The 24382-nt window shown below is 39.6% G+C and overlaps 2 protein-coding genes across 3 annotated transcripts in view; one reads left to right on the top strand and one right to left on the bottom strand.

The window, feature by feature from the left end:
* Positions 1–23216, top strand: part of nub (nubbin) — a 46427-nt gene extending 23211 nt beyond the window's left edge. Inside the window, exons 3-6 of one of the 2 annotated variants that reach the window (XM_017157279.3) lie at positions 8573–9109; positions 17940–17984; positions 20348–22093; positions 22298–23216. In XM_017157279.3, the coding sequence (XP_017012768.2) occupies positions 8573–9109; positions 17940–17984; positions 20348–22014 (2249 nt within the window). In that variant the 3' untranslated portion in view covers positions 22015–22093; positions 22298–23216. Of the gene's footprint in view, positions 1–8572; positions 9110–13394; positions 14128–17939; positions 17985–20347; positions 22094–22297 lie in introns of those variants that run through there. The other variant, XM_017157280.3, reaches the window with a different exon arrangement.
* Ref2 (RNA and export factor binding protein 2) lies at positions 5357–6265 on the bottom strand. Its single transcript, XM_070217390.1, has 2 exons — positions 6138–6265; positions 5357–6077 (listed from the first exon to the last, which is right to left on the bottom strand). Exon 2 carries the CDS (start codon positions 6071–6073, stop codon positions 5516–5518), a length of 558 nt encoding a protein of 185 aa, XP_070073491.1. The 5' UTR covers positions 6074–6077; positions 6138–6265; the 3' UTR covers positions 5357–5515.
* Positions 23217–24382: the final 1166 nt, after the last annotated feature.

Below are 24382 nucleotides of genomic sequence, written 5' to 3'. Positions count from 1 at the left end.
CAACCTTTGACGATCAATTTGCCGATTTCCGAACCCAATATATTAGGCATTTATAATGCCGCCAGGACACCTGCATTTTTCTTTCATCCTCGACAATTGGGCATCATTTGATTTATGTACTCGTTCACTTCCGTGTTTTCCATTTCCCAGTTGCAGCATTGACCGACTGCCCCAGACAATCGAATAAAATCATTGGTTCAATATCCGTTTGGGTAGAATGAAATGGGAACCAAAAACTTCAAAAAGATGGGAATCATCTTTGAGGAAGGGTGGCGGCAGTCCCCTTCCTGGGTTTTTATTTTCTTTGAAATACAATTAAATTTCGTTTAATTTATGGAAGGCCCAGCAAGTGCTGGGAGCTCACCATTGAGCTAAATCCTTTGCAAAAAAATAACACAAAATCAGAAGAAAACTCCCCCAAGACAGGCGACTTGTTTACATTCCCACGTCCCAGAACTCACCTTGCTGCATATTCAAAGAGGAGAAATAATAAATAATAATGAGTGCTCATCAATAGGATAATGCGAAATGAGTTTCGGATCCTTTCGGTCCTTTTCCGTACTCCTTAGAGCAATCTCCGTTCAAGTGGAAGGCAATCTAGTGAAAGTTGTCCTCGCATTTTGACTACCTGCTTTTGCAATTTTCCATGCATTCGCAGGTGGGATTGCCATTGCCTCATCCGTTGGGTCCCACAAAATGTTCCCAGACTTCTTAGGGTTGTTTTCCAGCTCAATCTTATGCAAAATCACCTTAAGGCGAATTTGCATGGGAAAGTGTTTGTGCGGGTTCCTAAATGGAACATCTTTCAAGGCTATTATTCTGGAGATTATTGTTATTATTGAGCAGGAAAGTGCAATTTCATGCAGACAGGTTGATACGATCCATATAAATAAATGAATGATTGTCAGATGAATAAATTTTCATATATGCAGGTACTGGATTTAAATACAGTGTCAACTTAAAAAGGTGGATATAGATCTTTGTTATATTAAAATTGCAAGAATATACATTATTAATATATATTTATGCAAAATAGTGAAAAGAAATTATAAATCAAGAATAAAGTATTTTACGGTTTCAATGGCAAAGGTTTATTTGCCTACTAAATTTCAAGTCAGTTTTGCTAATTGCATTCATTATTATTATTATTCTTTATTGCCAACGTTTTGATTTATAATTTCGTTCGCTCGAATCACAGCCACTCCCTCTCCTTGCAACCCCATAATTATTCACTTAACACATATCTTGGCTAAACATCTAAACTAATAACTTTTTGCTCTGAAAAAGAAGAATTGCAGGAAAATGGAAACGTAAATAATATTTTCTTGCTCATGTTGCAGGGCTCATTAATTTCGCTTGTTAACATTTTTAGCTAACAAATTTTCGTCGGCGTTTGCCGCATAGCCAGACGAAATCCATTTTCCAAGTCGAAAAACATCTGTTAAGGCATTTGCATGGCTTTCACTTATGTGGGGTGAGTGCCAATGGAAATGGAAAATGTGGAAATTTGTCGCAAATTACTTTCACTCCGAGTATCGTGTTACAAGGAAGTCACAGGCGGCGACAGCTCGAATTTGAATTGAGAAGCCAGCGAAATCGAAATCCTTTCGCAGGACCCGGGACACCCCCAACCGAAAAAAGGGGAAAATGTGAAAATGTTTGCATGTCAAATTTAATTTCCAAACAAATAGAGCGAGAGCAGCTGCGACCCGCAGTGGCCACAAGCCTTTGGCACAAAAGTGAAAGGATCTCGGGCCAGGATATTCGATCGACATCGATGTGCGTGTGCCGGGCCGCCTTTAATGATGATAAATGCGATGCCTTGCCATTGGAAGCTGCAAGTTCCGCCACATTTAGCGACGACGACAAAACATTCTCTGTTTTCAAAAAATCGTCATCAGCAGCGACTCAGTCGAAACAATTTTAAAGCGGGGTTCTCGTCGCACAGTGGCGCCTTTTGACTTTTTTTTGGTAATAAATCATAACTTTTGAACCAGTGAAGATAATTGAATTTTGTAAACGGCAAATGATAGATAATTGATCCACCTTTCAAATTATTGCTTGAGACAGGGAGTGGGCGTGGCAGAGGCGTACTTACAAATCGGCAAAGTCAGAATTTAAAAACAAATCCATTTTTTTCCGACAAAAAAAAACTTTTTTTAAAAAGTTTTTGTTTTTTTTAGTTTCTTTTTTCATGTTGTAATTTTTAAAACTTATTAAAAAAAAATAAATAAAAAATTGGAATTTTAAAAAAAAATTTTTTTTTTTTTTTAAATTACGTTTTGTTTAGTTTATTTTTTTATGTTTTAATTTTTAAAAACTAAAAAAACAAAAAAAAAAAAAATTAAAGTTTTTTTTTAAAAATAAAAATTTTTATATTTCATGTTTTTTGAAATAATGGTCACAATTTGGTAAACTTGGTAAATCCAATAGACTTAACATTTCTGGACTATAATTACAAGATTCTAACTCTGTGACAAGGTTGTGATTCCATGACCCTAGAATACAGTTTGGATTCGCACATACTAAATTCAATGCTTTGGCAGCGTAAGTTGTTTTGAGCTGGCAAAAGTGGCTATTTTCGTTTCTGAATAACTTTTAAACGTGATTTTTTACAGTAACATGATATATACCAAAATTTAAGGAATCTCAAGGGCTATACAGTTTAGAGTTTTAAAGAAAATCGTTAGAGCCGTTTTTAAGAAAAATAAAAAAAGCTAAACAAAAAAAATTAAAAAAAAATTGTTTTGTGCATATCTTTTTCAATATTACATTTACACATACTAGATATAGGAGGCGCTTAAAGCTTTTTTAAAAACCTTTCAAACGAGATACAGCACAAGTCTGTTGCTTCTGTAGTTTAGAAGTTACGGCCTTCCGTATTTTAGCTATTTATAGCTGTTTTCCCGCTAAACTAGCGAGTTTTTCCAAAAGTGGTAGGACTAAAATTTCTTATATCGAGCTGTTGAACATCATATAAAATTTTCAGGACTTTAAAACCATGTTTTGGACAAATCTTTCACAAGGTTGCGAAATATGCAATTTCTGGGACCATGACTTTTTTCCCTTTTTTGGCTCTTAAAACCGCGGACGCAGGCGGACGCAGCTACAACTTTCGTAATATCAAGAAGAAAGTCCAAATAACGTTTTACGGAAGTATAAAAAAAATAGTATTAAATAGTTTTTTTTTATTTTCCATCAAAGTTGAAAAATATGGAAAAAATGGACGTTTCGCAAATAACTCATAACTAAGAGATGCGCATGGCAAACTGCAATATGTTTTACTTTTTTTACTCTTAACTAACACACCAATCCGTGGAAAAAAGAAGCAAAGCGATTCGGTACCTAGTTTTTAAGAAAAACCCCCCGGAAGTGCGAAAAATTACCTAAAAACGGTGTGTTTTTTTTAAGTGAAAAATTGTTCAACTTTGAAAATTCATATCTTTTACAAAAATTTTTTGATTTGAAAAAGGGTTACATATTTGTAATAGTGGATCAATTACCTGTCGATTGGTATGGGTCACAACTTTCTAGGACAAAGTCGAAAAAGTGATTTATTGCACGTTTTTTGGCCCAAGGCGCCACTGTGCGTCGTCTAACCCTTACGGGGATACGGGGATTGGGTTACACAACAGGGACAATAACAAACAAGGCGCGCATGCGCAGCACGCTTGGTTTGAGGACTCGAGCGAAAGGCGCATCCTTTTCCCCGCACGCGCTGATTTCGATTTTCATTTTATTCGTGATGATCACAATGATATCTCTTCCGATACATAGCCTCCGTACCCTATCCACTTTTTATTATTTCAAACAATTTTTTATTGGCCCTCGGGAGTTTCCAAACTTTGTTTTTTGCTTATCATTCATGTTCATGCAAAATAGGGTTGAAAATTCATGTACATATAGTTTGTGATTTTTTTTTCGTATTTTAGAGCCATGCCCACATTTAATGTTCGCCCCTTTTCCACCCCTTTATTGCGACGCGAGCAGCTGCCATTAAAATTCCCTTTTACTTTGCGCGCACAAAATTTTAGTAAAAAATCTGCAAAAATCGTCAAGTAATTGCCTGAAAAAAAATCTCAGGGTGAGAAAAAAATGAAAATCGAATCCTCTTAAGTGACATTTAACCTTTTGAATTTTTTTCTACCATTTTTGCACCATTTTGTAACGTATTTTTGTGAAACCAAAATAAAAAGGATTTTATTACCACCAGCATCAAGTCGAGTGTTTTCTTGGGAAACATAGATTTTAAATTGCGGAAAAATGGGTAAACTAACAGAAAAAGTCATTAAAAAAATGCGGAGATATTGCGGGTTTTGTGGTAGCGTGGGAATGGGTGAAAATTTTGGGAAATGTTATTTTCGGCAATGAAGCAGAAAATGCTATATTTTAAACAATTTTATAAGAGTAGACAGGGAAATTTTCACCTAAAGAAACTTTAAAATCTTAATTACAGATATTCATATGAAAAACCATTAATTTTCAATTAACCACAAATGAATTATTTATTTAACAATTTCAAACATATCAACCTTAAGCCCATAATTTCCACAGACAGCAATTGAAAAATCCTCTATAATTACGGTCTTGCCACACATTTTCACTTCATTTGCAGCGCTGCTAAGGCAAAATTTAAATGCAATAGAAATAAAAATTAAATTAAATATATGTGTTTAATATGAATTTACGCAATTTAAGAGCATTTTTTTAGTTTGCGGCCCGCTGATGTTTGCTTTTATAATGCGCGATTTGGGCCAAATAACTGCAATTACAAAACGCAAAAACGCAGAAGACCGGGTGGGGGAAAGGGAGTCAAGAGGGGCGTCTCGAGCGGTTGCACATGCAAAGTGCGGAAGGGAAAGAGACGAGGCGAGAGGGGCCCAAGTGCCTGGTACGAAATGTATGCAAACAAGCAGCGAAGTGTAGAAAGGCGTGTAAAAAGCGGGGGCGTCAAAAGCGAAGGCGCGGGTGGCGGATGGACGAAACGCACTGCAAATTATAAGCGCTAATTGTGCTCAGTGTATGCAAAAAATGAAAAACCGCCGAGTTGCGTGCCAAAAGCGCATTAAACAGAGCGCACCGTTATTTAAATGAGCGCCAAGCTTCGAGGATTTGCTGCCAGTGTACTTTATGCATGGCTCAAAAATGTGTACATGCTTTGGGCGGGATCAAGAAGAGAAAACAGAAACACAAATCATATGTATGACAAAACGAGATCATAAAAAATTCAAATATTTTATTGTTATTAAAATACAATAGTAAGCCGACTTTCCAGAAATTTTGGAGGCATAAAGAATGTTTTTTTAAATTTCATGTCACTTAAGTAAAGTAAAATAAAATTTATTTTTGCAGCGGAGGGACTCTTTTTATTTGTTGTTTAAAATGTATACAAAGTGCAGCATAACATTATATATGGTCTATGAATTCTTTGCGTTACATTTGTGATCTATACATTTTTGTTGAACCATGCAATGTAAAACAAAAGTGAAGGTATTTAATATTAGGTATATAAATCTTAGAGACTTTTCGATACGAAGCTTTCCCATGGACTAGAATCCAATTCTTTACGACCAACGGAACGGTTCAAGGGGCGCTTCTTAGAAAGAGTCTTAAAAGCACGACGCTTGACATTGGGGGAGGCCTTAACCAGGTGAATTTTCAAGCGACGCCCGTCCAAACGCACCCCATGAAACTTCTCGATGACCTTCATGGCATCATTATGATTCCTAAGTGCCAACTCGGCGGTTCCCAATGATTTGCCATGGCGATCATAGTGCACGGTCCCCTTCAGTATCAGTCCATCTTCATTGAACAGCTCCATGATATCCGCATCGTCCACGCCGTAGTCCAAATTGCAAACGAGGAGAAGAGTGGGTCCAGGACCCGTGGTCTTCTGAACACCTCCAGTTCCTTTGCGGGTTTTGAGAACCCCTCCAGATTCCTTACCTTGTTCTGGCTTCCTGATCATTTCGGTTACCCCAGAACGACGTTTACCTCGACGAGACCTTTTCGGTTTCTGCCGAAAGACATCTAGCTTTAGAATCTCTTCAAGCTTCTTCATTACAATCTCCATGTTGCTAGTGATATTTTTGCTTTATTTAAAGATTATTTAATGATACAAAAAAAAAATTATCTACCAATAGTCCGGTTGAGAACTGTTTCAGGTTGAAGGAACTATGAAAATTGTTAAAACGACAAATGACAGACTGGGCAGACACTTTCTTAGATTTGCAGAAGTTTAAAAAAAATTACTACTAAGTTCTAAAAACTTTTGATAAAAAATAATCATATCCCGATTATATCGAAAAAAATAAAGTACATCAAAATTTTACTCCAGTTTCCCACTGCGCTGTTTCGAATATCCCACCCATATTATAATACCTTAGATACTATATGAAAAGTCGCAAAAGAAGAAGCGATAAATTCACGTTTCGCATACACAAAAGAGCAAAAGTCGCAACAATAATCACTTTGCCCATTGTGCCGCCGTTTTGTTTCGCTTATTTTTGGTGCGTAGCCAAGTGATCACAATGGGCCGGTGATCATCATTTCCCGATTCTCCAGATTCGCTATTGTCTGGAACCGGGTTCTTCTTCGATTTTCTTGGCCAGTGTTACAGTTACACTTTGTGTGCCGAAATACGCAGCGGGTGTGGTGTAGTTGTTTCTGTAGTTGTAGTTGTAGTTGTAGTTGCCAGGGGACAAAAGCCAAATTGCACTTGGTTAGGTGAGCTCGATGCATTGTCCTTTGCGCAATGTGCAGTTCCCACGATGAAGGTACGGCGACTGCTCCTGTATTGCGGTATAGAATCCTTCTGGACCCCAGCAACACCTCCTTTGATTCCCGGTTACACCTGGTATTCGGTATTCTGTAGAGGAAGAGAGATGGATGGACATCGATCTCGGGCAGGTCTCTCCATCGATAGCTCCTCAATTAAAACCCCTGGCTGACAGAAATTTATGACCGTAGGAGGATCCTTTTCTCGGTGCTGCCACTTCCTCGTAATTGTGCAATTGAAATGCGCTGTCAAACGGTAAAAAATCTAATAATTTTTAGCCCCTTTGTTGTTCTTCGTTTAATGCTGCAATTCGTTTGTAGTTGCAGTTATCCTTATTATATCCCCGGCGGCTTGTCCTCAGAAGTTTACCTTTTCCTAAGATATTCAGGTTGCGCAACAGGCAGAGATTTGTTTGCTGAAGCGAGAAATTGAAATCCTGAAATATCGCAGATCCTAAATACTTTGCGATAAAAAACTAGATGACATTGGGTTCTTGGAAACGCAAAATGAAGGCATCAGGACAAAGGCGATGTTGGTTACTTAAGATTTATCTTTGTGGTACATCTGGTTTAAAAAGATTGCAAATTTTTGCACTAAAAAATTTTAGCCTTCTGATCTGAAAAAATTAACAGAGAGTCTAAATTAAACAATCCCTAATTTCTGAAAAGCTTTAGAATATTACCTACCCAAATCATATTTCCTAAGGTTATCTTCCCTCATTTAAAATATCACACATTCCTGCGCATTTGGGATTTCCCCTTTTCATTTGATTCCCCCTCAGAGAACTTTCACACTTGAAACCCATCCATGTGACTCATTTTTTAGTAGCATTCCGAAGCACTGAAATTACCCAGCAACAGGAAAAGGACTCAATGAACACATGACGGCGGTGTCCTGCCGTTATTTCAAGCATCAGTTACCCGGAGACATTTCAACGCCTTGCCATGAAAATATTTTTCATATTTCCCCGTTCTTTTTTGGCCCACATGCCGAGTGCAGGCCCTTCAGCCAATGAAATGTGCCCGGTTGGTTGCTTTTTTAAGAGTCCCCCCACCGGCGAACCCCCTCCCAAGTTTTCTCCACACCAAAAGCGTCGAAAATATGACGTTATCAGCATATTTCCAGGAGTGTGCGTATTGGGCCATCAACCCCTAGGGGGAAATATTAAAATGAAGGCTCGACGACTCTGCCCGCCCGTTTTTTATGTAAATCAACCCCTTTTTATGGCCCACCAGAGAGAGAAGCTTATTCAAATGGGGTGAGAGTCGTAAAAAAAGGGTTGCTGTGATTCCATAACGATGGGCTTATGTAAATCCCGAAGTCAACCCTTTCGGAGATAACGATATGTGCTTGTGATTGGTTCTCTGGCAGTGATTTGAATATATAGGGTTCTACAAAATGGTGTATGTTTAAGTGCTACGACTCAAGTTTTATATAAAAAAAAATTATCTAAGATATATACAAATAATTTATACTGTAAATTAAATTAAGTAAAATTAAATTAGTTAATATAAATTTTGGTGAAATTCCTTTTTTCCTATATAGTAAGATTTGCCGAAGTCAATACTGAATAGATCACTACGGTTTTTTATTTATAATTTAAGTTAAATTGGTTTAACTATATAAAATCCATGCAATTGTAAAATTTCCAGGTGGAATAAAAATATTTGAATAACATATAATCGTGATAAAAATTTAATTTTGTTTACCAAACTATACCTTGAGTTAGGGTTCCAAACTTACACAACCTGGTAGAAATCTTTGAAAATCTATTTTGCACATTTTTCTTTGCAGTTGGCAACTTTAAATTCGAGCCAAGCCAACAACATGCCGGGGCTGCGAATGAAGCTGTCCTAACGAGTGCCGAGGAGAACAAAGATGGAACTTTGACTGCTGTTGACACAAATATGCGCGATGTCAGCGCAAATCACAGCAGCTCCTTTCTCTCGTCCTCCCCCGCCTCCTCGACTCTGGTGTCCTGCCACTCCCCCTCCGCGTCGCCCCCTTCAGAGAGGGGGGATGAGGGGACGAGGATAAGGGACAAGAAGCTAACGCTCGAATTGAAGTTGCAATCGTGTGATGAATATGTTGAGCAGCCAAAGGATAAAGGAGCCGAACGGCTGCATCCAGCTCAGATTGCCAACAACAATGCTTCGTCGCCTCTGCAATTGAAAGTGGAGGAGCAGGAGGAGCAGGACAAGCAGGAGGAGGGGGAAAAGGATAAGGTCCTGGAACTGACCGGAGCAGCAGTTGCTCTCTATGGCCACTTGAACAATGCCAGCAAGGATGTGCGAGATTTAGAGCAGTGCCTGAAATTGCAGGACCCAAGTGGTGAGTAGAGAAGGAACTGATGCGATGGAAATTAAAGTTAAGAAGATTTTCAAGAAAAGGGGAGCTATATAAACATGTGCATATAATTTTATTAAATAAAATACTTGTTTGAGAATTAAATTTATACAAAATTTTTAGCTTTGATGAATATTTTCTGTTAGAAATTAAAATTATTTAGTCTATTCATTAAATCATTTAAATATTTTGTAGCCCTAATTATTGAAACCTAAATAACATAGTTCGAAATGCAGGCTTAAAACTTTTTTATGAATAGGTATCTAACACATTTTCTTGTAAATCAATAATTTATCTTATTATCAAAAGACATTAAGCCCCTATTTCAAATACACATCTGTATATTTTCTTTTCCGCCTTCCAATTACCCTAAACCAATAGTTCATTAAGCAACTGTCCTCAGCCAAAATCACAGCTGAAGGCATGCAAAAAGATTTCCGTTTTTTACCTTAAAACTCGTGGGAAACTTCCGCAAAATAAATCCCAAAAATAATTTCCGAAGAGTACATCGATTTCTGTTTTTTGGAGAAAAAGGCGCAAAATAAATCAAAAACCGTTAACAACCACAATCGGAGATCTAGGTATGCTCAAAATAGCAAGGAAAAGAAAGAACGCAATTAAGGAAACTCGCTATAAAACTCCCGAAAAAACGAAACGCAGAGAAAGTTTCCTAACTACCCCTGGGCAAACAGAAGGAAACTCAAATTTTCATGCTAAAAATTGCATAAAAAAGCGGAAAAAAACTGCAGTTGGGGGTAGGTAAACGCCTCGCATATGCATATCTCAGGACTCGGTACTCACTACCTGAGGGTCCTGCCGATTTGTGTCCTTACTTTTTGGGGTGTCAAATGCCAGTAAAGTACCGTAGCATGTTCTTTGCTATTCCATTGTTCAGCCTCGCTCTATCGTGTGTTTTTTAAGAAATATTTCCTTATCGAGGTAGGCAGACAACGCAATTGATTTCTGTTCTTTTCTACCCAAAAAAAAAACAGACCGAAATTTTCTATAAGGACATAAATAAGAATCAAGGAATGTCATTGAATGTCATCCTCGACATCGATGATTCGGTGCTTCATCATGTTACCCAAAACAAAGACAAAGTCTGAACTGAAGTTGCCATCGAAGATATGTAAAAAACCTTAGGGGAATGCTATGCCAAGGATCATGAATATTTTTGGACCAGGGACAGGCTGCAGCAGCTTTTCCTTTTCCCTCCTCATTTTCAGAAGAGCTACCCTCTTCGGTCCATCCCCAAGTTATTCGAGTTCAAATTTCCTATAATTTCCAGCAAAATTGTGAGCGGATTTTAAGAGATGCTAAGCTGCTGATTAGAATGAGGGACAAATTTAATTAACGCACACACTCTAGCTGCACTGGCGGTGAGTTTTCTACTGAATTTATAGTTGCTGAAAGGGTGCAAAAATATAATCTTCAAGGGCAGATGACTTTCGAAAATGTGTGCACAAATAATTGAAATAGTGTATTCTGAATCATGAAAAATAATTTAATGGAAAAGTAGAGGAACACAATAATTTAAACATTTTTTAAGAATTTATAATTTAATTTAATCTCCTGCTCTTAAACTAGCTCCATTAAATTGTGTAGTCCCAAAAAATATATAAACTTTCTTTTTACTCCAAATTCAGTTTCCTTTTCCCATTAATCAATGCACTAAAATCTAAAAATCAGTATACCCACAAGAACAAGCCCCAAAAAGGGAGATCTCACTAAAATACAAACACATGCCAACATGTTTGCTGGTCGAAAACACTTTACGATTTCATTAGACATTTCACTTTTCATTATTTTCTCAAACAATTTACCAAGTACCCTCCAAATGGGTACGGAAAAATCCCTTTCCATTTTCTTTTTAATATTTTCCGGCTGCCCCAATAAAAATGTTGTTTGCCAGGTTCAACTCTTCTGGACTTTTTGCCTTTTTTATGATCTTTGCCTACATTGACTTAAGTAATTCTCGGCAACGAATTTTCTTTTACGATGGGCCGCAAGGACGCCTCGCAGTGTGAGGTGAGTGCGAAAGGGTAGGGAAATGCGGGAATGCCGGAAAATAGAGGGAGAGCCGACAAATAGTTTTGATATTTTTTATGGACACGCACAGTAGGCCACATAGCATCAGTTCGAGTTCACGCAAATAAAAAAGTCAAACGGTCAGCAAGTCAATAGCAGCTAAAAAGAGTGAGTTGTATCGAGTATTTGATACCCTGGTCTAATTAAAACTGTTTATTAATTCACTAGGATAAGATCGAATATGTCAAATTTGCTCATTATTAAACAGACCATACTTTCAGCGACTTTTTGCTATATCATGAAAATGTATTTCAACATTTAGTTAACAATTATCATATTAGCATAACTATTACCATGGTTACATTTTTAATTTGAAGAAAAGATTATTTAAAGGATTTCTATCTACCAATGTTTTTACAGATATATTTATTTAAATTACGTAAATTGTTCTCAATTTAGTTAAGCCCAAAATGCCTCCCATACCCTGTAGGGCATCTCAGAAATCCTTTTTTTAACAGCTCCTTGCGAACGTGAGAGAGCGGATGACCAGTAGTCGAAGTGGACCAATGCCTCATGGGCTAATTAACATGTAGACCCAGGATGCTGGCCAACAAACCGACTTTCTGACTGCCCAACTGACTCGAATGACTCGGTATCCTGAGATACCAAACGTATCGAATGTTTTTTATGATTTACGTGGAAATCGAGCCAGTTCGCGTCGTAAAAAAGATGGCTAGCAGCGCGAAATCCTTCAGACCGTAGGAAAACTAAACCGAACCGATCCGAACGGAACGCAACGGAACCCTAGGTGGCTATCATTGATGGAAGCGTTAAACGCTTGTCAGGACCTAGTCACTGATTCCTCTGACTCGACCTCCCTCTCCCTCACATATTTTCCTCTTACCTGTTTGTAATTTTTGACTTTTTATGACTTTGTAACAATTTTTTATGATTTTTTTCCATAACAAAGCGATATACGCATAAAAAATATATGTGTACATTGTGCACTGGTCAGGTAGTTGGGCTAGTTTTTTATATGGGAAAGATTTCGTTACTGTCGCCTTGAAAATTTGACTTTTTCATTATAATTCATTTGTCCTCACATTTCTTGGGAATATAAAAAAACATTTGGTTTTTAATATGCATAAAAAAGAAATTCATGGAAATTGACCTATGTGCCGGATTTACCAGGTCACGGAATTGTTTAAAATACGTTGGAATTATAATGTGATTACAAATTTATTTTTTTATAATTGATTTCGCTTTTAATTCAGAAATATTTGTCACCATAAATGTCGTTTCCTTCCGAAGTAAATACAAAACCAAAACAAATCATAAAATAATAAAAAAGCGGAAAAAAAGAAAATTTGCCAGGAGCAAGAAACAAAAGCAAAGAAAGGCAAAGGAAAAGAAAATTCTGCCAAGTGGGTGGCAAGCGCAAAAAAGGAGATGCCAACTTTCCGAGGGGAAGTGGGTGGCTGGAGGTGGTGGTCTTCTCTTTTTTCGGGAGTAGGAGTAGGGGAGCTCCGCACATGTGTGCATACATGAATGGCAAATAAAATTGCGAAAGCGGAGAGGCAACGGGAGCCAGAACAAAGAGCGAAATCAGAAGACGACAATGCTGCAAATATAAAGTGAGGTTTTTTTTCGTTGAATGGGGAGAGGGGTGGGGGTCTCTGCTGCAGTCGACGTCGACGCAGCTTTAAAATATTTTTACATAGCTCACAAACACACATATACGCACACACCTAAGCAGCATTTTTGACTCGCCAATCATAAAATAATATGCATACACACATACAGCTTCAAAGAGCGAGAGGGGGCCCGTATAAAAAATCCATTGCCATTTGAAAGCCAAATTTAAATTTTAAGCCACGCCTCAAACAAGCGCACGCATCTCGCACAAACACACACACACGTACAACAATGGAGCCCACGAGCGAACCACAAACGAGGTAGCCCCCCACTCACACACTCTCACACTACATTTTAAAGCGCATAAAATGTGTGTGTTAGTTTACAATTCACTCGCCTTCGAGAGAGCCCAAGAACTTCTCCTCTCCACTCCAATTGGATTCTGACTGTGTGTGTGTGTGGAACGCATTTCTAATGCCAACGCGAGAGAGAGTGGGAGAGAGAGCGAGCGATGGAGAGCTTTGGGGCTCGCTCTCTCCATCTCGCTCTCCTCTGCCTGCGATTCTGCCTTTTGCCCCAAGTTCCAATTCAACTGCAGTCGACGCGCAAAAGTGGAACCAGTTAAACGTGTGGAGCGCTACATCGCGTTTTTTATCACGTATACGCCACCATTTCCCCAGTCGCTTTTTTACCCCCCGTGCTTGAGTGTGTGTGTGTGTTTCTGTGTGTCTGGGCTAAAAAAAGGACAAATCAACCCATAACGCTTTTTTAGGGGTGCAACAAACACACCAGTTTTCAACTCAAAATCCCAAACGCCGGCAAAGAGAGGGCGATAGAGAGGGAGAGAAAGAACGCTCGCAGAGAGAGCGAGAAAGAGAGAGCAGACACAGACCATCATCATTGCCATCATATCATCATCATCGGAACGGAACCCAAACATTCAGGCCTAGAGCGATTATCCGTTAGTTCGCAGAGAGCTATCCTGCCGCTGCGACCGCTTCTCTGTTGTCAGTTTCACACGAGACACGAACGCGTCCACACGAAAGCGGCGCTTCTAAAAAAAAAAGAAATATTCAACAAACAAAAAACCAAACATTAAACACCAAATAACAAACAATCAGAACCCAGTGCTAAAGTGAACTTACAGTGCTCATTGAACATTGATCATATCGCATATAAACATTTGTATCTGCACCTTTGAGTTGTGAAAATGGTTATGTCGGAGCTACGTTGGCACACCGCTAGTCCCGAGGATAATAACAACTCCTTGAAGCGCGATTTGCTCAAATCCACACCGACCAGCGCCCGCGAGGCCGCCGTTCACATAATGCAGAATCGATGTAAGTTGAAGCCCTCTGAACAGCTAAAGCAAATCATACAAGTTATTGAAGCTTTTCAAATACATTTTAAGTTTTTATTTAAATACTTTAAATGCCAATATAAAGCTTTTAAGTCTATTAATAACACTTATAAACATTTTTAAATAAATACTTCTTTGAATTTACAATAAACTTTTAACTTATATTAAGTTAAAAAAAGTAGTAATATTAATCTTCCATTTGATATTGAAATTGAGTTACAAAGATTGTCTCTAATCTTAAAAAAAACATTGAATTACAAAAGCTCTGACAAAATATTTTATTGTTTTAAAAAAATATACTCGGTTTATTTTCAATAGGACACCTATTCAGTTTTTAAATAATTACTTTAATTAGGTAAAAAAACATATGAATATTAGAAAAATGAAAAGCTGAATCAACCATAAGTCCTCATGTGTTCCGATAAAACCCCAACTAATAACCACCCAAAGGCGGTTTCCCCAAAAACGCTTGTGCAAGGTCTGCCTTTCACCGCTGAATTACTAAGCCAGACCTCGTGAAAATTACCATGGGCACTGAGTCAGGTGCTCTGCACTAACGAAAAACCCAAGTCTCAATGGCCAACAGCTAGAACAAAGAAAACTGCAATCTGCTTATTGAAAATAAACACCGGCACAGGTGTCCCCGCCATAAATATTAACTCCCAGCGACCCACTTAAAGACGGGTCTCAAAAACCCCGCCGGTGCCAGGCTACGCTAGAGAACCACAAACTAACAAATGAGTATTACAAATGCCGGACCATAAAAATATTTATTAAAGACGCATTTCTTGCACAACCAGCCCACAATTGTGACCATGTAAATAGGTACGGTTCGGGCGAGGGGTACCGATACTACTTGTGGCGATGGGCACTCAATGGAACCGCTCGGCCGTTGTAAACAATACTTTTAATTTGTTACCTTATCAATTATCGTTTTCGAAGCGCAGCAAATGCGGGGCAATAAAAAAGCGCATTTCGATGACAAATATTGTAAAAGGAAGTATCATACGGAATATGCGTAATAATTCCGATGAGCCACACTCGAGGTGTACCAAGTGGTACGGGCTCAGGAATGGGTTATGATTGATTATGTAAAACTGACGAACGGAAAGTGAGTAGCTCGGTGTTTAAGTGGCGCATACAAGTCGCCAGATAGGCAGGTGACTATGGAACATTTTAATGAGACAGACGTGAGGGTGATAAAATGGGGGATTTTTTTACGTTATACAAATTTCCACCTACTTCGTGCAGGAGTACTTCTGTGCCCTGCTTCGAGCACGTGACGCAAATGGCTTCTCTAATCTCAAGAACTAACGATAGCTAATATATGTCTCATGATATTCCCGCAAGGGTTTACTTACCTTGTACACTACGATTTGCTTATCGCGGCCGCTTATCGCCAAAAACCAAAACCGAAGTAACGTTTTGCACACCTGCACAATACTCAAAGATTCCAAGAAGTCCGCCTCTCAAAGTAAACAAGTATCGTCATATTTTGGTGATTTTAATAAATTAATCGGAGCCCACAGAAAATACTGGTTCGCTCGTCGCCAATCAGTTTTAAATTAATATATTTGGCCGATTACGGCCACGCCAATTGACGACAATGTCCAACTTGAATAATAACATTATTTTTAGTCATTGTCCATGAGCTCATGCAGTCTTTTCCATTTTTTTTATATTTGTTGTTGCCCTACTATATCGCGTTATCACCTATCGCCGCTATAAAAGCCGATCAAGAAAGAGGGCGTGTGTCCGCTGGCTCAACTTTTTATGGGTAATTCTAGGAACCCGAAGGAAATAAATGAAGTATCGATTAAGATTTACCATTAGCAAGGCGGAAATCGTTGATAAATGCAGCAAGTATGGTTTTGTAATGCAGGTTAAGTGTTAAACAAATGTGGTTCACTTTTTTAAGGGCTTTACAAATTAATTAAAACTAAAACCTTTGTTTATTTGTTTAAAAAAGATTACAAAGGCTAGTTGCATATTTAATAAGCATTACTTATAATATTCTAAGACCACAATTTATCAGGAATTTGAATGCAAAATAATTATTTACTGAAAGACATAAAACTAATACTTGGGAAACTCCTAAAGGAAACTGCTCTTGAGAACATAAGGAGACTCTCCTTAATTGTTTTCGCACTCTCTCGCATCCTCTAATCAAGCTTTCATTTCGCCGCACTTGAAGCTTTCTCTCTTTGCGATTTTGCTAGTTTTGTTTTGCTACGAATATACAGGCAGAGACAAAGGGCCAAAGAGCACGCACATAATGTTTGCTTTCCCTTCATTCTATTATATTTTATTTTATTTATTTATGTTATTTTTTCGGCTACTTTTCGGGGGTTCCAGCCACCCACCGAAGCGGAGGGGTCAAGAGTTCAAGACACGCAGCTTCCGCCGACGACTCAATCGATAGTCAGTCTCAGTCTGCGCACGTGATGACCATATAGCATATATGGTCGGTTGGACTGCCTGTGTGTTGGTCTCAGCCCAGCCACCCCCAGCCAGCCAACTGTCGAGGTCATTGACTAATTGTGTGCGCCACCAATGCCCAATGAATCCGACTTCTGTCCCCCTTCGATTCTTCGACGACCATCGTCCTCATCATAAACCGCCACCCCCGCTGGGCGATTCTCTAAAATTTTATTTATTTGGGGGTGGCCGCCTGTGGTTTTCGCAATTTATCTGCCAAAAACTGTAAAATTCTCAAAAACGTTTCCAAATGCTGCTCATTTTACTCGTGCTGGACACGCGCGAGGGTGTTGAATTTCCCTTTCCTCCCCACCTCCAAGTTACATAATTTATGTGGCATTTTAACGCCGGGTTTTTGTAAAATTTTCATTTACCTAACTCGAACCGATATACTATATGTGTGAATGTATATTCTGGATCCGCACATATGCCACATGCACCACTTGAACTGGCAGCAGTTGTGCCGCTTAATTAGCGGGCCAAAGGCGTGGCCAAAAGGGGCGACAGAAGTGTGCCAGAAGTGAGGGAAGATTGTGGTGGCAAAAGGGAAGAAATCCATTTCAGATAAACTGATTTAACTGATAGGATCTTAGGTAGCGAAATCGAAAGGAGGTGAATATAACTGCTAAAAGAAATTCATTCAGACATTTTAGGAGGTATTATTAATTAGATTAAATATAAGGAATATTTTAAAATATTATTAAACATATTTAAATGTATTTAATAATACTACTTTAGTTACTATTCAGCAACTTAATCTTAAAGAAATTTAATCAGCTAATGCAAACCTTGAAATTTGCTAATCCCAAAGTGTCATACTACACCCAAAAAAATAAGAGCACTCAGTTTCTAATGCATTTCGGAGAGGTCACCTCGCTGCACTCGTAAATTAGCCAGCGAGACCAAACAAAATTCAATTTCTACAGACATAAAAATGCAGCCAGCTCAATTTCAACACAAATGCTGACCGCTCTCGTTCCCAACTCGAAAATTCAAATCGTACACAGACCAGGTGTTCCTTGAACTCCATTTCATCTCCATTCCGACTGCCCCTCGAGGAAGGTCCATAAAAATATCCTTTTATAGGCAACGGTGTCGATGTCTGGACTTTGGACTACCGGCCATTTGGTCAGTCCTGGCTTAGAATGTATATCGATATCGATTTTGGGTGTATCGTAAACTTGAGCGTTTGCTTCTAGGAAAATGTTGTGTATTTCCATTTTATGCTCGCGACGTGTGTTATTTTACTTTTAGCTTTAAGTGCTCTCAATTTAGCCAGTCTAAAATTTTGTTTTCCCTTTTCTTTCCTTCCAGATATCAGTCGTCTGTCGCGTTCGCCGTCGCCACTTCAATCGAATGGTAAGTGTGTTTTTGTATATTTTACCCATCTCAGAGCATCAGCTGTTGTCCGAAAACGATTTACGAGATTTGTCCACTTCATAGGGATATATATGTATTCACATTTCTGGTCTGAAACATCTGCTTGGGGGCATACTCGGTTTCACTAAATCACTCGCATGTTTTCGGTTCGACAAAAAGACAATAAACCGGAGGGAATATCAAAATATCAACCCTTGCCTGCGACAGCCACGCGCTAGACCCTAAATATATAGGGTATATATATCGGTTTTTGGGTTAGGGTTGGTTGGTCGGTTGCTCTGTTCTTTCCTAGGGAGGATATCCCCTCCTCACACAATGGCCTGTCAAAACTTTTGTCACAGCCCTTTCGGCTGTGATTTAACCGAAAAGGCGAAAGGGAAGGAGGAGCGAAGGGCGTCTTTAAGTTGATTTTGATGTCTTATTAAATGGGTGTTTCGACTTAACAGCTTCTTAAGTAGTTTCTGAGGTGACAATTGGGTCTGTCAATTCCCCCTAATTGTTCCCTAAACCGAAAAACGAAAACCGAAGAGCGAGGAGAACCATTGTGAATATCGGTCCTTGGGTGCACTATAAATTTTTGATAGATTCATAAAACCTTCGATTATTATTCATAACTCGTTCCTCGAAGAAGGCTGCGTTCAATTTGCAATTCACACTTTTCAAATTTCATGGACTTCGTTAGTCACGGTCCGAACAAAAACCAACCTTTTCTGGCCCCCTTTTTTTACCACATTATTGACAGCATTTCGCTTGATTTGAATTCGAATATGTGTGAGGGAGGCTGTCTGGTCGAATGGGGCTGTGTGTGTGGGACTGGACACAGTTGCTGTGATTTCTTTCACGAACATGAAAATATATATATTTACATATATTTTATGCAAAAATTATTCCGTTATGCCAGCCGCCGTATGTGGGAGCGCTTTTGGGGTAGCTCAATGTGCAGTCAAACTGACCATTTGGCTTTTTTTTTATTGGTTGTGCTAAATGGAACAGGAGCGCGCTGAAAGGGGGGGTTTTAAATAATATAGCTACTGATATTAAATGGTTTTTCGGTCCTTTTCTTATACCTCTAAAAATTCATTTATGAAATAATTTAATTCTTTTATATTAAAATTACCATCAAAAAACTTTTTTTTGGGTCCTAAACTTTTTTTATTAGAATATAAATAACTTACCCTGAATAAATACCAAAATTCTTTTCATATTAGAAACCTGAATTACCTTAGTTTCCCTTAAACCCCTTTCATAAAGGCATTCACCGCCGCCCATGTCTATAGCCATTCACACAACACATACAAATCGAATTTGCACATCATCTGAATACCAAATTGACGCACGTAGCCCGTCCGAGGAGGAGAGAAAAAATCGTTCCTGGCCAGGGTTCGGTCGCATATGTAAAAAGGATGACCATGTGGTCGGTCGGTGGGTCGCCCACTTGGGCGAATAAGTCATCAAATTCATGTAGCATTCAGGCATCGGGGAATGGGGGATCGAGGATTGGGAATCGAGCATCAGGAGGCGAGCACAAGTCATAAAGTAGCCCAGGCAAACATATGCAAAAATTGCCTGCAGTGGACAGGATGTGGAAATTGGTTGGGGGAATAGGAATTTGGAAAGGGCTATTTGGGAATGTGAGATTCGGGATCCCAGACCAAAGGCCACTTCAAAGGGTTTAACTCCTTTGATTGCCATTTATGAGGGAGGAAGTCTTAGTCCTAGCTCAAAAATGAACTCGTCTTGTATTTAAATATTATTGCAAATCAATTGGCCTCTGCCCGAAACCATCCCCTCCCCACCCCCTTTGTTGTGCAAATAAAATGCATACAAATAGCAAATTTATACAAATCGCCTGGCCAGGCATTTGAAATGCTAAAATGCCACTTAAAAGCAGCTAAAAGCGTCAGCCAAAATGAAAAGAAAACATGAGAATTCCATTTGATGTCAAGGTGGAACTATGTAAACTATGGACCGAATGGCTCGAAGGGGGTGAAAAGAGAGGCTGACGGCATTTTCGCATAATAAAATGGGTGGGTGGTCACGAGAAAGGCTTTCACTCGAAACCGAAAACCAACGGACTATGAAATTGAACGAAAATTATACAAAACGCTCGTGTGGCCTATGCTAAATTTATGCAAAAGGACACTCGAATGGGAAATGGTCAGGGGGCTAGAGGTTCACTTTTTTGCATAGCATGAGTGGATGGGGAAATATATTTTGGTCAGTTGGTTACGCCTCTTTCTTGGCTTGATTGGAAAAGAGTTTCTATGTCATATTTTTCCACCTTTTAGTATTATTATATTTCATTTTCCTAACCCATAAATTTCTCTTTCTCTACTTTACAGCTTCCGATTGCGATGATAACAACTCGAGTGTTGGCACCTCCAGCGATCGCTGCCGCTCCCCGTTGAGTCCTGCTTTATCCCTGACCCACCAGCAGGCCAAGCGCCAGCTGATGTCCCAACTGCAGCCCCACCCGGCTCACCACCACCACCATCTAAACCACCACCTGAACCACCATCACCATCAGTTCAAGCAGGAGGAGGACTACGAGGATGCCAATGGCGGGGCCTTGAACTTGACCAGCGACAATAGTCGCCACAGCACCCAGTCGCCGGCGAACTCGGTTAAATCGGCGCATGCCTCGCCGGTTCCGGTGATTTCGGTGCCTTCACCAGTGGCGCCGCCCATGATCTCGCCGGTTCTGGCTCCCTCCCCGGTGGGTGGTGGTGGTGGAGCCACCACACCCAATTCGATGGCAGCCGCAGCTGCAGCAGCAGCCGCCGCCATGGCCTCCCAGATTTCACCCATGCTGGCCATGCCGGGCATGTCCTCGCCACAGGCTCAACTGGCTGCCGCCGGCCTGGGCATGAGTAATCCTCTGCTCACAGGCTCCCTGTCGCCGCAGGATTTCGCCCAGTTTCAGCAGTTGCTGCAGCAACGTCAGGTGGCTTTGACTCAGCAGTTCAACAGCTACATGGAGCTGCTAAGGAGTGGCTCCCTGGGAATGCAGCAGGATGATCCCGCACTGACCACCCAGGTGGCAGCTGCCCAGTTCCTGATGCAGAGCCAACTGCAGGCCTTGGGTCAGGCCACCCAGCAGCTGCAGGCGCTGCAGAAGCAGCAGCAGAGGCAGCAGATCCAGCAGGATGAGCCACTGCAGCTGAACCACAAGATGCAAGTGCAGCAGCCACGCAGCTCCACTCCCCATTCGATACGCAGTCCCATCGCGATCCGCAGTCCGGCCAGTTCGCCCCAGCAGCTGCACCACCACAGCCACCACCACCACCCACTGCAGATCACGCCGCCCAGTTCGGCGGCCAGCCTGAAGCTGAGTGGCATGCTGACGCCGAGTACACCCACCAGTGGCACCCAGATGGCCACCACCACGCCGGGCACCACCACGCCGCAGCCCAAGACGGTGGCCAGTGCCGCGGCCGCCCGGGCAGCTGGAGAACCCTCGCCCGAGGAAACCACCGACCTGGAGGAGCTCGAGCAGTTCGCCAAGACCTTCAAGCAGCGCCGGATCAAGCTGGGCTTCACCCAGGGCGACGTGGGTCTGGCCATGGGCAAGCTGTATGGCAACGACTTCTCGCAGACCACCATCTCGCGCTTCGAGGCCCTTAACCTGAGCTTCAAGAACATGTGCAAGCTGAAGCCGCTGCTGCAGAAGTGGCTGGACGATGCCGACCGCACCATCCAGGCCACCGGCGGAGTCTTCGATCCGGCCGCCCTGCAGGCCACCGTCAGCACGCCCGAAATCATTGGACGCCGCCGCAAGAAGCGCACCTCCATCGAGACCACCATTCGCGGTGCTTTGGAGAAGGCCTTCCTGGCCAACCAGAAGCCGACCTCCGAGGAGATCACCCAACTGGCCGACCGCCTCGGCATGGAGAAGGAGGTGGTGCGCGTGTGGTTCTGCAACCGCCGGCAGAAGGAGAAGCGCATCAATCCCTCGCTGGACAGCCCCACGGGCGCCGATGACGATGAGTCGTCCTATATGATGCACTAAGGGATCGGAAATGGGTCACTTTTAGGGACAAAGACAGTGCAATGTGCCGGAGAAATCTAAGGAAGCTTAGCAACAGCAGGTGTGTAAATTGTCTATGATAATAATATTAATTAAAATTCATTTTAAATTAAATAAAATTTACTTTTGACATAATTATTTTTATTAAAAAAATTGTCCATTAAATATTTTTAAAATATAAAAATACCCTTATTATTATAAACATTTCACAACTATTACTTTAACTTAACTAACCTTATCTCTTTCTTTGCTTATTATCTTGCAGGTTCAAAGTCGCAAACACATCAAATACTAGCATAATTCTGTACTTCGGATAGGTATCAGCTCCTACACAAAATGGGGTTTGCTTATGTTAACTATTAATGGTATTTATTTTAATGTAACTCTATTGAAAAGTCATACCAAAATACTGCTGTTTAAGTGAACTGGTTAACGACGTTTACTTAATCACCAACATTTTGCTGAGCATAAGAAAATTGTATTTTTTTGCTCAGATAAGCAAATAAATACGATTTCTTTATGAGTTAATGTGACGTTTGTGTATTACTAATATTTAAGTACAGTCTCTGCACAATTTTCAAAGTCAACATAATGAATTCCTAGCGAATAGTTATAAACTTAAACACTATCCACATCAAAAGAAAACGTAGATTAGTTTCTAAGCATATTTATTTTTCGCGTGAATACTGTGATAATCAATTTGAATGATTTTAATTTTAATTAAAAGAAAAAGAAAACAAAGAAAAACAATATAAACATAACTTAGCTGTACTTTGTATGTTATGGGCAAGTAAACTAACACAAAAAAAATTAATTTAAATCAAACGTATTTATGTGTAAAAACCAATTGAATTTATGAAAAAGAAACAAGAAAACATTTACAACTGTAAAGCATGAAAAACACTAGAATTTTTAAATGTATAACTACAAAAAGGCAAAAAAGAAAAACTCACAATGAAATAAAAACTATTATCATACAAAATAATTACAAAAATCTTTTATTTTAGAACACATCTCTTCCAAGTTTCAGCTCTTTTCTACTGTGTATTTATTGTTTTTTTCCACAAAAATACAGAAAGTATCTCAAAGATATCAATCACAAGGGAAGGAATTTGTTTTTGAAATTAGCTCAGCGGCGCATATGAAAGGGCATCATGAAGAATCGCAAATGTCTGAGACGGGCAAAAGGCGATCTGAAATTTTAATAAATAACAACATGCAAAACTGAAATTAATTCATGGAATTCAACTGGGAGAGAAGCGCGTGCAGAGCTAATAAGAACCAGACACCCGCAGTACGGCCACTGGACCGATTCGATCTCATGACCAAGATATCAACATGCAGATGAGCCGCATGGAACGAGGTTCCACGGGGTTTTCAGGCAGGGGCGAACCCGAACCCGGGTCACTTCAAGTACCCACACACTATCAATGGGAAGCCGACAAAACAAAATGAATTCACTGCGATTTGGAGGAACGTCGTTTGCTGTCATTGTCGCTCCAGCTTTGAGCAATTAAAAATTGTTTACTATCTCTGTGAGTTGGCAAGTCGAAAGTACAGGGGGCGTTCGATATATATAAAGGGATAAGTCTCCCTTTGGTATAGCACAAAATATAATAAAATGAAAAAATACATATTGGGGTACTCTAAGTTAGAGGAAAAATAATGCCATTTATATATGTTTTAAGCATTTATATATGTTTATTTAGAATTTGTATCACCAGCAACAATTTTATAAATTTTTCTATAGACGTCGGATTTTATCCGAAATTGATTTTTAATAAGCAGAAGTTTAGCAATCCCTTATCAGAACTAAAATAGATATAAATATAATTATGATTTTATGAACATATTATTTTTATTTTGTAAAAACAATTATATTTAAAATTTTACCATTATATGGTAAATTCTTTTTTTATTGTATGCAAATCATCTAAGTAAATGTAAATAAAACATAAATTACACTAGTTTACAAAATAAAATCGACCTCACCCTAATCGAAGGCAACCTTAATTTTCCGGTAAAGTACATCTCCCTGATTAAGAAATGGGCACTTATAATTTTTTGTATGGTGTCAATTTTTTTTTAAGTGTAAAAATGTATGAAAATAATTATTTTCATAAAATCTGAAATATGAGATTAGTACAGCGAGGAATTTTGTAACTTTAAAGCCTTTTACTTGACATTTTTAATCTGTTAGAACTTCTAACTTAGAATCACGTACTTGTCTTGCTAGGGCCCACTGTACTCATTAGCAGGCCAGAAGCTCGACATATACGCAAATGATGTTGAAAGCAGATGCAGATGCCCTCCCATCGACCTCCCTGGTACTTTCGTACCGCCGCTCTTC

Source organism: Drosophila takahashii, chromosome 2L (genome assembly GCF_030179915.1).
Source record: "Drosophila takahashii strain IR98-3 E-12201 chromosome 2L, DtakHiC1v2, whole genome shotgun sequence".
Taxonomy (NCBI): domain Eukaryota; kingdom Metazoa; phylum Arthropoda; class Insecta; order Diptera; family Drosophilidae; genus Drosophila; species Drosophila takahashii.
This window is presented reverse-complemented; position numbering and strand designations above follow the sequence as displayed.